Source organism: Camarhynchus parvulus, chromosome 2 (genome assembly GCF_901933205.1).
Source record: "Camarhynchus parvulus chromosome 2, STF_HiC, whole genome shotgun sequence".
In the NCBI taxonomy this organism is placed as follows: Eukaryota; Metazoa; Chordata; class Aves; order Passeriformes; family Thraupidae; genus Camarhynchus; species Camarhynchus parvulus.
In genome coordinates, this window is record NC_044572.1 from 97,654,213 (window position 1) to 97,669,208 (window position 14,996).

General features: G+C 36.5%; 1 protein-coding gene across 1 annotated transcript in view; it reads right to left on the bottom strand.

Moving 5' to 3' along the window:
• Positions 1–14,996, bottom strand: part of LOC115917209 (cadherin-7) — an 84,136-nt gene that overhangs the window by 14,554 nt on the left and 54,586 nt on the right. Inside the window, exons 8-9 of the mRNA XM_030970951.1 lie at positions 5,076–5,329; positions 1,241–1,377 (exon numbers count right to left, since the gene is read on the bottom strand). Of these exons, the coding sequence (XP_030826811.1) occupies positions 1,241–1,377; positions 5,076–5,329 (391 nt within the window). The remainder of the gene's footprint in view (positions 1–1,240; positions 1,378–5,075; positions 5,330–14,996) is intronic.

Here is a 14,996-nt window from a genome sequence, read left to right on the forward strand (position 1 = left end):
TTCTCTTTCAGAGCAGGGAAAAGATTTGTTATAATCCCTTTTCACCAAAAATGATGATCTTAATGTTACAGCAGGACACAATAAAAAACTTTACAAAACTTCAAACATGTATTTATTTTTTATAACGTATTGCAGCCTCCTTTTAATAAATATTTTAAGCATCCAAATGTCAATCACAAGGTGGGGTTTTTTATATCACATGTAAAATGCCAGAGAAGCAAGCCTTTTTGACACCAAATTTTTCCTCTGCTGAACTAAGCTTATTGAAAACCAAGCAGACATAAATATAAATTAAAGCAGTACAAGCTTTTACTTCTGCTCCTATACCCTCATTTGTTTCAGGTACGCCCCTTGTCTACCTCATCAGTTTTGCTACCACCCAGGAAAAATTTTGTTTTCTGTTTTGTGTTTTTAGACCAAAATACTACTGATAATAGAAGATAGATAATAGAAGATGATAGATTCATAGAGACACTAAATGATAAATCTTAACTTTCAGGTTGAATGTTAAATTAAGCACACTGAAATCAAGAAGTGATGATTTTTACAATAGCAAGCCAGAGAACTGATAACTTTTTTGTTATCACAGCCCAACAGAGTAGTAATAAAGATGAAATTTGAAGATATAAATTCATCAAATATAAAAACACTTTTCAAAATGTATTCAAAGGAGAACAAGTTTATGTTTGAACCTGCATTAGAGGAATTCTTGTATTGATTTGAAACACTACATTTTTTAACGCTTTTTATCTTACACCAGAAAAAGATACCAAATACAAAATAACTTCTACAGTGGTATCTTAGAGTCAGGAAAATGAATCCACATTAGCATTCACATCCCCTTTTCTTTACAGCTTTTAAGAATGTTGCTGTTGACCAACAGCAATCAACTGTGAGTGCCCTCACTGAGATGGGGTAACCACTCTCCCCTGTCTTCCATGTCACCTTTCCTGTAATGACACTCAGTGTGAGACTGCTGACTTAACATATTTCATCTTCTTTTGTATTTGTCTTTCAGAAGATAAAAGAATACACAAGGTGTGAAGCAAATGGAAGAGCAAACGCCTAAACTGTTGTATTTTTATATTTTATAATATAGATTTCTTTTACATTAAGCAATATGCTATTTTTATCTGCCACAGATTGCAGCTGCCAGAATTTCTCTGAGTGAAGCTCATCAACACCAAGCCTCAAGCTTTACGCACAAACTGGCGATAAAAATCTTTCTATGGATACTTACGACTTTCCATGGCCAAAACTGTGATATTATGAACAGCATTAGTTTCCCTGTCCAAAGATTTGGCAGTTGTAATGACTCCACTGTTGGCATCAATATTGAAATACCTCTCCAGATCTGTGTTTCGATCTATTGAATACCTAGGTAAAAGATGAAAGAAACTTTTCATTTATGCTCATTTACAGCATGTAAAATATTTCACTGATTTCTTATTAGAGGGAAAACACTTCCACTGTTTCCTTAGTTTGAGCATTGCTCAGTCCAGTTTCCCTGGGGCATTGAGAGAAGCAAGGGCACTTGCAAAGGTGAGAGAATTAACAGTGTCTTGTGATGAAAGTGGCAGGCTACACTCCCAGAGTGTCGTCTTAAGCGAGGTTATAGGTATTCCTCTGTCTTTTCTTTCTTCCTCTATGCTGTAAAAAAAACCTCAGAAATTAATCAAATAGCATCCTCCAGAGAGCCAGCTAAGGAGAAGGTGAGTTGGAATTTGCTACAAGGCTGTACCAGCCGGGCACTGATCCCATGGGGCTGGCAGTCTGAGCGCAGAGCTTTCTATCATCAGCACAAGAGCCCCTGAGTCACCCAGAGCTGCAGGGGAAGAGTGAAACAGGAAAGATGATGCAGCCTAGGGTCAAGAGATTGCATGTCATCACTGTCAGCTCACAGTGCTTTACTGTCATTAAACAAACACAGGCTCATGCCCTGAACTCTTTGGCTTAACACATCTTTACCTCTCAATTTGTTTTAGGAAGGGGAGCTCCTTAGGAGCTCCTTAGGAAACTGAAAATAGCATAAGAGAAAAGGTCAAAACACCTGTGGGTGATTTTCTTATATCCCTTTTGAGAGTAAGGGACAGCTCATTAGGCAGATTTAGATTTACAGCTGGAGTATTTTTGACATTGGATTTATAATTGGGTCAGATTCTTGCACTCTCATTTAGGTCGAGTATGTACTCCAGAGCACTTCCCTACACTCAGGATGAATTAAAATATCTGAACCGGATCAAGTGTGATCATTGCAATTACTGACACACTGATGATATATTAGATTATTGATATAATATTAAACAAATTCTTTGAACAACATGGAAAGAAAGAATCATGCGAGACAATTAAAAAATGTGAATTCCTAGACAAAATGATCTTATGAAGTGATGTCTTTTTCTATGTTGCAATATACATCTTCTTTACTGCATTACTGTGTTTTTATGTTTGCCTCCTAACTGTATAATCTGTGTACAGCCTTGTGACATAACACAAATTGTTTACCTGTACTATGTCACAGTGAGAGAGAGAATAACGAGTCGTAACAACAACAGTAATTGTAGTTTTTGTGGATTACTGCTTTCCCTCTTTCACTTTCTCTTTTCTTCTTTCATTTTGTCTTAACTGTAGGCCATTTTGCCCTTTATTTCTTGCCAGCACTGTTGTTTATCTGGTCAGTAGTGTTCTACAGCTGCTTTGAGGCTGGCAAGTTTCCCCATGAGACTATACCTGTCACCTCAGCTATATAGTCAATCTTGGCAGGCCACAGAGCTGAGATTCAATCTCCTGGCAGATCTCCCTTAGAAATCCTTGGATTTCCCAGTTATTAAGACTATCATTATGCAACTTGAAGAGTCAAAGGAGAAGGAGGAGAAAGAGAAGGAGAAGGAGGAGATGGAGAGGTGAGAAATACAAAAAGGAAGAAAGCAGTAAAGGGGGGAGACAAGGAGGGAGAGAGGGAAGGAGTGCGGAAAAGCAAACAAGTTCTATAAATTGGATGATCTCCTTATGAAACAAGGAGAAAAATAACTCTATGCATAGGAAGCAGTTTCCTTTATTTATAAGCATTGTTTCCATACTCAAATTCTAAAAAAAAAAATTTAAATATATTTAATCCTTTAATTCCTCACAGCCATAGTACTTGAAAATCTTTGAGCTGCAGGGGTTTTAAATCCTTTATTTAAGCTAGTTCAAACATCAATAGTTCTCTGGTCCTTATGAGATAACCTCTTATTTTCAAAACATTTATTATTTTCCCTAGTCCTTGGTATTGTCAAGGTTCTGAGTCTGATCTTGTAATTTCAACATTTTCTGAGTTGTAATAAATCTAGATTTTAATCAGTATAAATATAATCCAATGTTTGGAAGTTGGAATACTTATTTATAGATTAATAGTTTAAACTCCTTAAACAGATCATGAAAAGTTTTATGCATTAATCCTCCTTAGCACATTCCAATTTTAGGTGAATCTGTCTCTGATGTATCAGAGCATATGTAGAACACCTTCAAACTATACTATCTTTCAGTACCTTTGACCATGTACATAGCAGGTTCACAAGCACATAGATAAATCATTACTACTTTTCTTTTTTCTTCTCCCTCAAATTCCAATAAACTTTGAAGCAGAAGGAATCATCAAGATATTAGCAGGTGATATAATTATTTTTTATGCTGGAATCGTAAAAATTAACCAGATCAAGGCCAATAAACTCATCTTTATGTTTACAAGGGAATCATAAGCATTCTGAGCATGGCCTGCATTAATGGAACTGTGTTTAAGCCTATTCTAAAAGATTCTGGTAACCAGATATTATACACCAGATGCTAACATTAGTGCCCGAAAATACTGCCACAGCAAAGATAAATTTCACAAGTAAATCCATGCCAAACATTCATCTAGGACTTGTTTATACATGATAGGAATCAGCTATTTTGAATAAGTTGCAAATATATAACGAAAGAGAACACTTGCATCACCTGTAGGAGTGAAACATATGCTTTACTTTTGCAAAAGATCTCTGCGCTAGAAGTTTCACTTGATTCCCAAGTTCATTTTCAATGCATGACAGGGAAGTTTAACATTACGAAAACAAATACCCACAAAGATCTTTCCTATGTATGCCCTAAGTGAGCAATAAAAACAAATGAAATAAGTACTAACTTTTAATTGTGTATGAGTTCCTCCCCCTGCAGGTGTTTAAATTCACAGAGTTTCTAAGTTATAACCATTACTCTCTAGATCCTTTGCATGTTGCTTTGAGAATGAGTATTACTACTCTGCATAAGAAAAATAACAAGTAGCTCATTACTGGTGTAGCTAAGGTTGTGAGTCTTTGCCCTTGGGCTCTGACCTTAGATACAGGCAAACATAAGATTGAGAATTTGTGTTCTCCTATGGTTTCTCGATGATCTTGGACATTATATTTTGGAAGACTTGCAGGTTTTTCAGACACCGGATGACAAAGGAAGAGTGCCTTGACAGTTTATGAATTTCCAGTGGTCATACCTCTTCCCATTCAAATGGAAGATATTCGGCTGCAGCAAAATTTACAAAACCAAAAGCCTCTAACCACCCTGACTAGAACAGGATGCATCTCATCCTGTCCACTTTTCTAATGTAAAATGTTTTTCCGAATGTTTCCAATTTATGTCCTATTACATTCTGATTCCTAGTGCACACAGACTATGAATCATTATTCAAGCATACGTGTATAATTTAGATATAATTTTTGATCCTGGTTGATTTAAGAGAAAATAACTTGCTATAGATAATAATAGACTCTTCCTAAGCTTAGAGAGTAATAAATATGAGCAATATTTTTAGGTGATTTCTTCCCTTTGGGATTCTGAAGCGATATCTTCTCTTTGTTTCACAGTGATTTCAGCTTTTTTTTCTTCAGAGATTCTGTAGTTCAGGTTTTAAAAGTTATGCAAACTCATAGAACATCTGAATCTCCCTCTGCAAGGGAATGAAGCTTATTAATGACTTCCAGTGTAACCAAAGCCCCTCCCACCACAAGACGAACAACTTCAATGCAAAGGTTGAATAAATAATTAAGAACTCTTGGAATTACCTGACAGGACTATTTGAGGCATCGGGATCATGGGCTGCTACAGTTCCAATGATTGTGCCAACCTTTGCTGCTTCGGACACCACCATGGAGTACAGACGGGAGGTAAACACAGGCGGCTCATCAACGTCCTCTACAATTATCTTCACTGTTGTCATATCACTGAAGGGCCCCAGACTCAGGAAACGAGGGTCAACATGCAGATTGGCTGCTTCTATCCTCAAGGTATAGCTTGTCTTAGCTTCAAAATCCAGCTCCTATAAAGGCAAAAAATTATTTGGAAATTTTATTATTCAGTGATGTTGACGCAAAACTCTTTTGCCTAAAACTTTCAGTAAGTATAAAATGAAAATACCTTTGCCATTTGTATGCACCCATCACTTTTGATGGCAGACCATAGTTCATGGTTAATTTTTTCGCTTTCTCAAAACACTATCTGCAGTGTCTCACTAGTGAATATTCTGCAATGACTTAAGTGATAAAGATAGTTCTACCTTGTGAGTGAAACAAATTTATAAGATAATTGTAAAACTTTCTGTAACTTCTGTGAGGGCCAGATTCTCACTGATTATTTCACTATTGTGAATTAATACTTATTTTTGTCTTATTAATATTTTATCTAAGCTCATGGCAAATAACATGTGACATACTACCCAGATATAAGAAGTCAATATAATCTTTACAGGTTACATACAAGTAACCTCATTCAGAAAATTGTGGGTGGGATTCTTTTCTGTCTTAAATTTCTTTTGAATTTATTGGGTTTTGTATAGTATTTGGATTGAATAAACAATCTTTTCTCCAATATCTTATAAATTTAAGTAGAAAATGTGGCAATGACCTAAATTACACTGCTTATATCACAATATTTTGTACCGAGATGAAGTCTGGAGATTGTTTTTGGTTTGTTTTGCTTATTAAGCAAAATACATGTAATTTTTTTATACCTTCCTTCTGCTTTAATTTTTTTCAATGGAAGTTTCTTTTCAAACAAATACTGCATTAGAATCAAAAACTACCCCCCATAAAAAATGAGCCATCTGTGATCTGAGGATATTCAGATTCTTCAGAAAGAAGAAAATTTTATTTGAGGAAAGAATAATTTTAGCACAGGAGCCATTACTGAAAGAAAACATCAAGTTAACATTAGAACCTTTTACCCTGTATCTATAGTCTTATTTTGTCAGTTAGCACCAAACATCCAACTAACTATTCCTTTGTAATTCCAAATTTAATCATTGAAAAACAGCAGCAAAATACTGAAGCACTTCTAAAGCTGCAGTCTGGTTACTCAACTATGTCTTCAAACTATAATTCCAATTGTATAAAACAGATTAAAAATGTTTTTCTGCAGTTCTGCTACTGAATACATCACAGGGATCTGAGATGTGCTTGCAAATTAATCCTCCAGCATCTGCAAAACATTCCAGTATTCACTCAGAGGAGCAGCAGAGGTGAAATACACATCTGTTGACCTACAAGGGCCTAAGTTCTCCATCTAGTTACAGTCAGATAAATCCCAAATGAGCATCTTAAAGTCAGTGATTATATTGATGCGATAATACAGCTGCAAACAGTCTAGATTTAAACATGAAAAATGAACTGCAGCAAAACACACTCAGAAAGGCACTGAACTTTTACAAACTCTGTGTGGCAGCAAAAGGCTTCTCCAAATGGGAATACTTGTGGTTCTTGTATTATGCAAGCACTTCTTGGATTGAATCAAAGCTGCAGTATCCACAGCTCTTGGAAAACAGATATGCTGAAATAGAAAGCTTGTCTGGATACTGCTCCCTGTATTGGATACAACTGCTCAGTATTCATTAGTAAAGCATGTTTAATATTTTTTTTTTCATTTTGGTTTTATATTTAAAGGACAATACATGTGCTATGAAACAATCTCATGGCCATAATGCAAATGCAATGTGATCTTGAAATGATGAAAATGCCTTAGAAACTTCATTCTGTGGTGATAACAACTAGGCAAGTGATATGACCAGATGAGCAGCAAGGTTAAAGAGTGGACAAACTCTTAGGACATCTTAAGACATTACATTATCTAATAAAAGCAAACTATTACTTTAAAAATAATGACCTGAAAAAAAACCATAATAAATAAAGAAATGATAACCCAAAAAATGTGAAAGGCAAAAGAGTAGCATTTCTTGAACTTAAAAAAAGAAAACAAACCCCCAAAAAACACTAAAACTGAAACTTTCCCTCAATAAAAAAAAGACACTGACCCTTTTGCAAACAGTATATTTTCAGTCAGAATGTACAAAAGCATGTAGTGGAAAAAGGAAAGCTAATTTATCCTCATAGTATCTGCTGAAATTGAGTGATTGAGATTACAGTGATTGCAGAAAAGATAGCTTCTTCTGATACACTAATGTCAACAGCACAGTCCTTCAAGGTAAAAAGAATTATGAAATTTATGATTTAATAGACAAAATTTATACCATATATGTAATTGGAAAATTATATAAATTTTAATTTTGTTTTAATAGACTAGTACAACAAAAAATAAATACTCTTCAAATTAATTTTAAGACACTCCCATGTCTCTATAATGATTAAAGAAGACCACTTTAGATATTTATTAACTGAAATAATAAAGAAGTGTTTTTTCATATGAACGCTTGTCATGAAGGAGTGTCAGACTAGTAGGGAATTCACAAAATATACACACTCATGAGTAAAGTATTTCCTCATAGGAATGGATGAAAAACTAACAGTGGTGTAGATATGTATTCTAAACAGCCTTACTAAGTGCATGTTCAACCTTCTCTAACATACATCTGAGAAAACCACCATATGGTCCTTAGTGAGACTGTAGCAAAATTCTTCCAGGAAAGCTATCAGCTGGTGAATGCCTGCTTTTCACCAGTCACTAGTAAGGGAATCTCAGTAGCTGAAAGAAGTAAACATCTGCTCTTAGCAACATGAATCCTTCTGTAGGATTCCCTCAGATATATTCTAGTACCCAATGCTGCTGGCAATGTTCAAGATAGATAAAGATCCTTGTTAATGAAAAATAAATAAATAATTTTTTAAAATCAAATCTATGTACATATACAGTGCAGGTGGTGTTTAGAAGACGGTAGTTATGGATGGACAAATGCATTGTACAATATTAAGTGATTTTATTGCAGTGGCAATAATGTTATTTTCAGTTCTTTCTGGCAGAGCCTGTCTTCTGTGGGGTGTGGCAATGTCTACAAAAGCTACAGTCATCATCCTCAATCTGTTGCTCTGAGATATACAACCTCAGATCCTGTGGGGAATACAGAGGTATCAATCAGAGTTTGAGGCAAAATATAATCTGGGAAAAACAAATAAAATATCTAAGATATGATTAATGCACGAGAACTCTTGATCTGGCATAAACATTTCAACATTTCTTAGATAATATAATGAAGAAATTGCATGCTACACACACTCATGAGAGACAGAGAAAGTGACCTGAAAATATTTTTTTTTGTTTCTTCTTATCTAATTATCATTGATGTCTGTTATACAGACATTATTTAAATGGCTTTTGGATCACGCCTTCATTATTTTCTGCTATAATAAAAGCACAAGATTCCAGTGATGGAGCACCAACTTAACAGACTGCAAATCACTACATAAATGGTGAAGGTTAAATGGACAACATATACTTCAGTCCTTCAGTACAGTGAATAGAGCTTAACAGCTTCATTAATATCTGTGCATTAGTATTATCTGATTAGATCCCATGCAGGATCCATATCTTTCCTTTTGTGAGGTCTGTCTCTTTTTTTCTTCTTTTCCTTTTAAGGGGTAAGAATTTTATCCTCTCTGAATGAAAACAAGTCTTCTATTTTAGAGAGGCTGGATATAATGTTATAACTCACAGAAAGCCCATTTTTATAATGCTCATTTTTATTGCATGGTAACTTTGTAATAATGTACTTTTCAGAGGTGAAAATCCCATTTTTAAGCCCAGTTGAGGTTTTATATTGAAAACTGCAGTACATCAAACAAATGCACACAATCTCTCAAAGGAACCAGGGAAGCTTCAAATTCTTACATTGTAAACTCTGATCTAGAATTGAAAGAAAAAATTCTAGCTAAAAATAAAAAAAACAAAATGTTAACAGTAATGGAAAGATAGCTTTTCACTCAAAAGCATATGCATAGACCCTATCCTTACCCCACCCCCATTTTATAATTGCCAATATTGCTTTTAGAATGAACTCAGGTTTTAAAATAATCTCTTAACAGTCAAATTCTATGAGAAAGTACATTACAACAATATTTTTCCCTTTAACATGCATACCAGTTAATGATATCGTGTTGGGGCTGTGTATTGAGGGTAGAAATGAAGGCAAAGTGAGCAAGAACTCTGCCATGGGAAATCTTAATGCTTGCCACTTTCTGCAGTAAGACACTGCAACTCTCACTCTACAGAGTATTTCGGGGTCTTTGGTCTTTTTTTCCCCTCCCTTTAATCCACTAAAATCTCTCCATAGACTTCCAAATGGCTTGAATCATGTCTCATAACATTTCAAAAAGTCACATATGATACATAAAATTAAAATATACCTTGCAGCCTTTTCTTATTATTACATTACCATAACTACTTTAAGTACCAAATATTTGGTAAAAGTGTAGGTGGATACAGAGCATCATGTTTTTATCTTTAGATATTTTGCTACTAAGGTATTAATATTACTGAAGTCTAACTTGAGCCTGCTACTTGGTGGATAAAGTGAGATCTGTACTTAAATGATGCTTTTTTTAGTACACTATTTCTAGGAATAGTGCTTTGGAAAGCACCAGAAATAAGGGTTTGTGTATGTACTTTGCTTAGAAAGCAAAGCCAAGACTCCATTCATGTGTATTGCAATTTGATTCTGTCAAAAATCAACATGAATTCACTTCAAAATTGTACATAACTTTGCATGGACACTTCAGAATCTGTTGTATTAATTGACTGAATCATCATTTGCTTCCATAAATGCTTCTTCAATTCTAAGATTTCTACTGCAGAGGAAAATCTGACACATTTTTTCAAACTCCAATATATGCAGAAAAATTACGCTTTTTCTCCAAACACCCTCACGACTGTGAAATTGAGTTATGCAAATGATCAGAGTCCTTACTAACAGAGCATTGATAGCAGGATGCAAATTACAAATGAAACCACAGGAAGGAATTGATCCTACTCTACAGATGGAGAACTGAGTCACAGTGTGAACGAAGAAAAAAATTTGAGATACTTCTAAGAAATATAAATGCCTGATTCCTTTTCATAAACTCTACAACTCTTATTTTTCTGAAAAGATCACAGAAGATGTATGTTTTTCTAAATCCAGCTTAAAGGCAACTCACACATCTAGTTTAGTTTTACTTTGAAATTGGCAGCCTATGGCTTTGACCTGTGCACTCTTCACTGAGTTAAAAACTGGCCAGGTTCAGAGAGTTGGTAGTGAATGGAGTTACATTCAGTTGCCATCCAATCACCAGTGGTGTTCCCCAGGGCTCAGCACTCAGTTTAATATCTATAAATAATTTGGATAGGGGGAGTGAGTTTACCTCAGTAGTTTGCAGACAACACTAAGTTGAGTGGGAGCCTTGATCTGCTGAAGGGCAGGAAGGCTCTGCAAAGGCACCTGGACTGGCTGGATCAATGGGCTGAGGTCAGCTCAACAACGAAAGTGCAGGGTTCTGCACCTGAGTGACAACAACCCCAGCAGTGCCACAGGCTGGGGGCAGAGTGGCTGGAAAACTGCCCATCAGAAAAGAACCTGGGAGTGCTGATCATGAGCCATCATGTGCCTATGTGCCTCAGAAGGCCAATGGCTGATATCAAAACCAGTGAGTCTGGAGGGACAAGGGCAGTGACTGCCCCCCTGTACTTGGCACAGGTGAGACCACATCTTGAGTCCAGTTTTGGGGCCCCATTCAGGAGGTGTTGGAGTGTAGGGAGAAGGGCAATGGAGTTGGTGAAGGGTCTAGACACTAAGTCGGGTAAGGAGTGGCTGAAGGAACTGGGGTTGTTTAGCCTGGAGAAAGGGAGGCTCAGAGGAAACATTATTTTCTACAACTGCCTAAAAAGAGATTGTAGTGAGGTGGGGGTCAGCCTGTTCTCCCAGGTAACTAGGGATTGTACAAGACAACACAGCCACAGGATGTGACAGGTAAAGGTTCAGGCTGGACATCACAAAGACTGTTTTTCACTGGGAGGGTACTTAAGCCTGGAAAAAGACTGCCCAGGGGATCATCATCCCTGGAAGTGTTCAAGAAATGACTGGATGTGCCACTATAGTTTAACTGACATGGTGGTCTCTTTGATCAAAGACTGGATTTGATGAAGTTGGAGGTCTCTTCCAACCTTAATGATGCTATCTTTATGATTCTGTTCTCTTCCATTCTGCTCTATTTTATTAATTACCACAAAGACTGTGCTACAGTGCAGAGATGAGCCAAATTCATATTATTTGCAACATCAGAATTGTAGCATGAACTGCTCCAAAAAGGATAAAAATAAGAAAGATTTCTTCTGTTTCATCTGACAAGTGAGAACTTTTCATTTATTTGTTAGTATTATTTAACAAAAGAGAAAATGAGTAAATAAAGAAGTAGGAAGATTTCCACAGGACTTGAAACTGCTAGGCAACAAATTGTATGAATATAGTAGGTTACAGGAAAAGATCCTTATTAGCTTTCCAACCACTTTCCCACCCTTCATTTAAGCTGAATATTGTACTTACGGGTCTCATTCACTTGTTATTTATAACAACTTCTGAAGAAAGAGGAAAGACAAAGAAAAAGAAAGTCAAAGTTTGTCTTCTAGAATTTTTCATATCATATTTCAGGTAATGAAATATCTGGAAATAGCCTAAAAACCATTTACATGCTTTTATACAATGTTGTAGATACATGCTGGATACATGTTTTGCATATGAAATTGGTTAATGAATTGCTGAAGAAAGTGATTTTTTTTTAGTGCCAATAACCAAGCAAATGGTTATACACTGTCTTACTAGCTTCTGTCATTAGATGAAATTTTATCTTCTCTAATCTTACAGAAACCAATTCTACCCAAACATAACCTGCTGTCACTATGTAAGCCATAAATTAATGAACAAAATTAGTCCTTGTCCCAAATATTTTTAAAATGTTGTGTGTGAGAGTTTTTGTTTATTTGTTTTTGTTTGATTAGTTTATTTGTGTTCAGGTTTTTTTGAGGGGGGTGGTAGTTTCTTTGTTTCAAAGGAACTTGAGCAACTTCCTGGAATATGTGGACTACTTATCTCATTCATTTAATTTTGATTTGAGTATCCTAACTGGGATAAAATAAAATAAGGTGTGACAAGTATGTGAAAGTCCACAGGGCTGCAAAAACTCTACAGGGATAGAAGCAGACATGCTTAGTTGTGCTGCATAAGATGTAGTACAATCCTGCTCTTTACTCTTGGAAAGGACAAAGACCAAGTGGATAAAGACACAGAGAAAGCATTCTTCCCTTGTCTGCTTCCATATGCTCAAGGGAGTAATTACAGGACCGCCAGACTATTGCCAAAATGTGATTTTGAGCTGAGGTTTAGTTTAGTAGTTAATCTACACTGACATCAGGCACTAGGTAGCAACAGTACTAGCATGTTCAGGAACATGTAATCCCTAGTCCTGCCATGGCTGCAAGAACTATGAGCAGAACTACCACTACTATTCAGAAAACAGCACTGTTCTCAAAGTGTTAGGAGAAAAATCCAGCCTAAATAAACTGTGCAAGCCAGAGAGATATCTGGGTTTATAGCAAGGCAGAAGTGTCATAAAGGAAGGAAGACACTGTATATATTTCAAAGAAAATCACTATTAATAGTAAAAACACATTTTTTTTTCCACTTGCTCATGATGCTACGAAATCTCTTTGTTGCAGAGTACAGAGAAGAAATGTGTTCAAACAGGCGTGGAAAACAATCCAAAACAAAAAATTAAACACGCCCAAATCTGTTCACCAGTAATCTTGAGATACACCTAATCATGTAACACTTTTCTCATTCTAATATCATGGTACTTGATGTCTCTCTGTTTCAAACAAGATCATTTTCCTGCAATTTTTGCTCATCCCTGGGCATTTTTCTTTAATATTCCATAAAAGGAATGCTGTGAAATAAAAATAAAATAAAACATAAAAATCCATCTTTACATGGTGAGTTCTTAAATCTCAGTACTCTTCCTGCAGTTTTCTTTTCTTTCTTACAAAAACTCTTTTTTTAAATTTAATGCTACTTATGTGTTAAAAGAAGTGTTAGTGTCGAGTGAGGAAGTCAGCTTTCAAAGTTGTCTTGAAGTGGTTATCCTTCTAAAAACAGAATGCAAAATCCTCAGCTTGTGTGCAGAACTGGGATAACCAGGTGCCAAACTTTCTCCAACAACACCCAGCACAAAAATGAATGGAGAAGTGCCTTCAGCTGCTCAGTTACTGCCGGTGGTTTTCATGCCCAGCCTGCTGAGCTGTATGTACAATTGCAGCAGAAGTACGCAAAACTAAAGCACCCATTTGCATTTAGAACCCAAGCGTGCCTTTTCATAAGTCTTTGCCTTGGCATTTTACTGCCTGATGTGCACACAAACGTGATATCTGAGCATATCAATAATCAGAAGTTGAAAAGGATAGGCATGCATTTTGAGGCTGAGCTATTTCTCAATACCTCAGCTGATTTTAGGGCATGAAAAAGAGAAAGTTAATTGCACTCAGAGGAGTACAGAACATCATGTGCTGGACAGTAAAATTTTTAGGCAGATTTCAGGCTACAAACTTAATTTCTTCCCTGATTTCCTACTAACAAGCACACATTATCATGCAGGGATAACCTGACTCCATAGTGATCTGGCAGATAAGGCTCAGTAATTGAAACCTACTTAACCTGCATATGCAGTTATTAATAATGGTCTTTAATTCAATTTAATGTCCAGAAGACAGTGCAGTTGCCTCATAGGCACCGTATTTCAGTTCCTCACATCTGTCCTAGACAATGTTCTCTACAAGGCTGGCAGGAAGGAAGGAAGGTCTTTGAGCACTGGGCATGGCAAAAGGTTCTCTGGAGTCAAAATGAAAAGCTAAGGACATCCTGAGGTTTGGGAGGTGGCCCTCAGTGTGGGAAATCACCTTTGGGTATGTCAGGGTTTGGGTGAAGGGCAGTCAATTTTCCCCACAGCAGAACAGCACTGTGCTTTGCATTGGTAGCTGGAAAGGTATTGACAACACGCCAGATTTTGGCTACTGCCAAGCAGCGCTGGCACAGCATCAGTGCTGTCTCTCCAACATTTCCCACACAGATGGGCAAGATCTTGGGAGGAAGCACAGCCAAAACAGTGGACCCAAACGGACCAAAGAGATACTCCATGCCGTAGGGCATCTCATATAAAGCCTAAGAGAAGGTGGGAGTGCGGGAGTGGGCATTTCTTATTTACAACCTTTGCCTTCTGAAGCAACTGCTATTTGAATTGAAGCCCTGCTTCCCAGGAAGCAGCTGGGCATTTCTATAAGGAGTAAGATCTTCTGGTTTTTTGCTTTGCTTGGCATGCATGTGACCTGCAGTTTTGCCTTCATAAACTGCTCCAATCTTGAACCACAAGGTTTTCTCCATCTTATTTTCTCATATTGTCATGCTGAAAGGGGGGTGATAGACTGGCTTGGTGGGCGCCTTGCACTAGCCAAGGACTATCTACCACACAGAGGAACAGAAGTCGAAAATAGTAGGAAAATTAGAGAAAATGTCTCACAGTGCAGAGAAATAAGTCTGAATTCTTGTGTCAAAATATAGCAGTATGTAGGTATAAAAATTATTAGCAGATTAGACCATTTGATCAGGTCAAACATTTGTACCTTTTGATGTAGTCTAACAGCTATTTCATAGAGCACTTCTCTGGACAAAGATTCAGTAGTGAAAA